Source organism: Sinocyclocheilus grahami, unplaced genomic scaffold (genome assembly GCF_001515645.1).
Source record: "Sinocyclocheilus grahami isolate Dianchi unplaced genomic scaffold, SAMN03320097.WGS_v1.1 scaffold28566.1, whole genome shotgun sequence".
Classification (NCBI taxonomy): Eukaryota; Metazoa; Chordata; class Actinopteri; order Cypriniformes; family Cyprinidae; genus Sinocyclocheilus; species Sinocyclocheilus grahami.
The window spans coordinates 1-1,852 of NW_015520657.1; the positions used below are offsets into that span (position 1 = coordinate 1).

Genomic DNA, 1,852 nt, shown 5'->3' on the forward strand with positions numbered 1-1,852 from the left:
AACAGTTGTGCTGCTTAATATTTTTGTGGAAACCCTGATACATTTCAGGATTCTTTGAATAGAAAGTTTAAAAGCATTTGTTTGAAATAGAAATAGGTTCCATTTAATGCATCCCTACTGAATGAAATTAACTTCTTTAAAGACAAAAACAAATAATGATTCGTTATTTCGATTCAGTAGATGCAAAATGTTTAGGGCAAATAAAGATTTACTTAAAATAGTATTTTCCACATAATTATTCCTAGCATGAACACACAAAAGCATGTTTAATAATGTATTTGAAGGATATTTAATAATAGATTTGTGAAATAAATCAAACTCCAGCAACATTTGCTACAGAGGTTTAAATAAGAGTTGCTGTTAAATATTTTTGTCTTAGTGCCATCATACTTGCAAGTCATGACAACAAGTGGGCAGAAAACTGGCCCACTGGCAAGATCTTCAAAATATTGGTTAAATTTACAGTATAAATATTTAAACTCTTTGATGTTTCTCCAGTGCTATAGACCCTGGGTTCAATCCACTTGAGCTTGAGTGTCCCGAGCCCAGGGTCTTAAACACTCAGCACCCACCTTTCAGTTCAGAGGGCTGAATATGTCATTACCTCTGTCGTTTACGGGGCATGTTGTTGTTCTTGATGAGCAGTGCTTTGATGTGTTCTCCCAGCAGGTCGTCATGTTTCGCCGCCCAGTGCCGCAGGATGCTGGTGGTGAACTGGTCCTCTTGGTTGTAAGGTCGGCTCAGCACCATCTTCACCATCTCCTCACTCGGCCTTCAGCACAACACAACAGAAAAAAAAGAAAAAGATGACTGTGTCCCACAAAAGACAAGATAAATAACCATTTGAGTGAAAAGACTTACTTTTCTCTTCGTAACTGCAGCAGCAGGCAGGACAGAGCTTCAGGATGTTCTGTGAGTAAAGGGAGAAAAGGATTATAGGTGGAGTGAGTATGTGTAGAGTGACAGCGTGTCTATGGAGAGAGACACTCACCCTTGTATTTGAGGTGCTGTAAAATGGGGATGATGGTCTCCAGAGGGATACTGTGCGCCAGGAAAAGCTGCCAAGTGCTGTACTGCTCAAACGTCTCCCAGTCCAGAGACTGAACTAAAACACACAGATGCACAGAACAAAATGAGCTTTACAAAGCAATGGAAGAATGTCTGGAACATTCACACAGATAAAAGCACTAGATTTCTAGAAATCTGTTTGATGCCACATTTGTCAGGGTGAAAAACGAATTTTTCCATTAAGAATCAATATTTTTTATAATTAATTGCGTTTAAATGTGTTCAGTGATCATATTCTAGCTACACAGACAAAACAAGCTAAACATTTATGTATTACTTTATTGCATTTTTTTATGCGTTAGAAAATCAAGACCTCACATTAGTTATTTTAGTAGCATAATAAATGGTTATTCACACTGGCAACAAATTATATACATAAAGTGAGCAAAGAACACTGAAGTGGTCCATGACTTAAGTCTAGCGCAAGTTATGCACTTCATTTTTTATTCATATCCACATTTCACTTTAATCGTGACACCCGTAACAGATTTAATTACACTAGGGCATTTTTTGCACCCTTATCTTGAGTTTGGGGGGCATTTTTGCCTCAAGCCCCCATTGATTTTTCAAACTTGGTGCTTGGTTTGTTTGGTTTAACTATACAATTTAAACAGAGATTTGTGGGGTCAGACAGACAACCATCAGAGCTTGAAAACCGCCGTAAACTTACTGAGGATGTTGAGTACTGAGTCTTTACGGAACATCACCAGATTACCCATCATCACGTGACACATCAGCTCCTGAAGCTGTGAGGTGAAAACAAGAGAAAGAGGTTAAAAAAAAA

At 38.1% G+C, this 1,852-nt stretch overlaps 1 protein-coding gene across 1 annotated transcript in view; it reads right to left on the reverse strand.

Moving 5' to 3' along the window:
* Positions 1 to 604: 604 nt before the first annotated feature.
* LOC107580257 (integrator complex subunit 3-like) overlaps positions 605 to 1,852 on the reverse strand; it is a gene marked incomplete at its 3' end in the record, with an annotated part of 1,855 nt that continues 607 nt past the window's right edge. The window contains exons 3-6 of the mRNA XM_016265986.1: positions 1,739 to 1,814; positions 992 to 1,105; positions 862 to 910; positions 605 to 772 (exon numbers count right to left, since the gene is read on the reverse strand). Coding sequence (XP_016121472.1) covers positions 605 to 772; positions 862 to 910; positions 992 to 1,105; positions 1,739 to 1,814 — 407 coding nt within the window. The remainder of the gene's footprint in view (positions 773 to 861; positions 911 to 991; positions 1,106 to 1,738; positions 1,815 to 1,852) is intronic.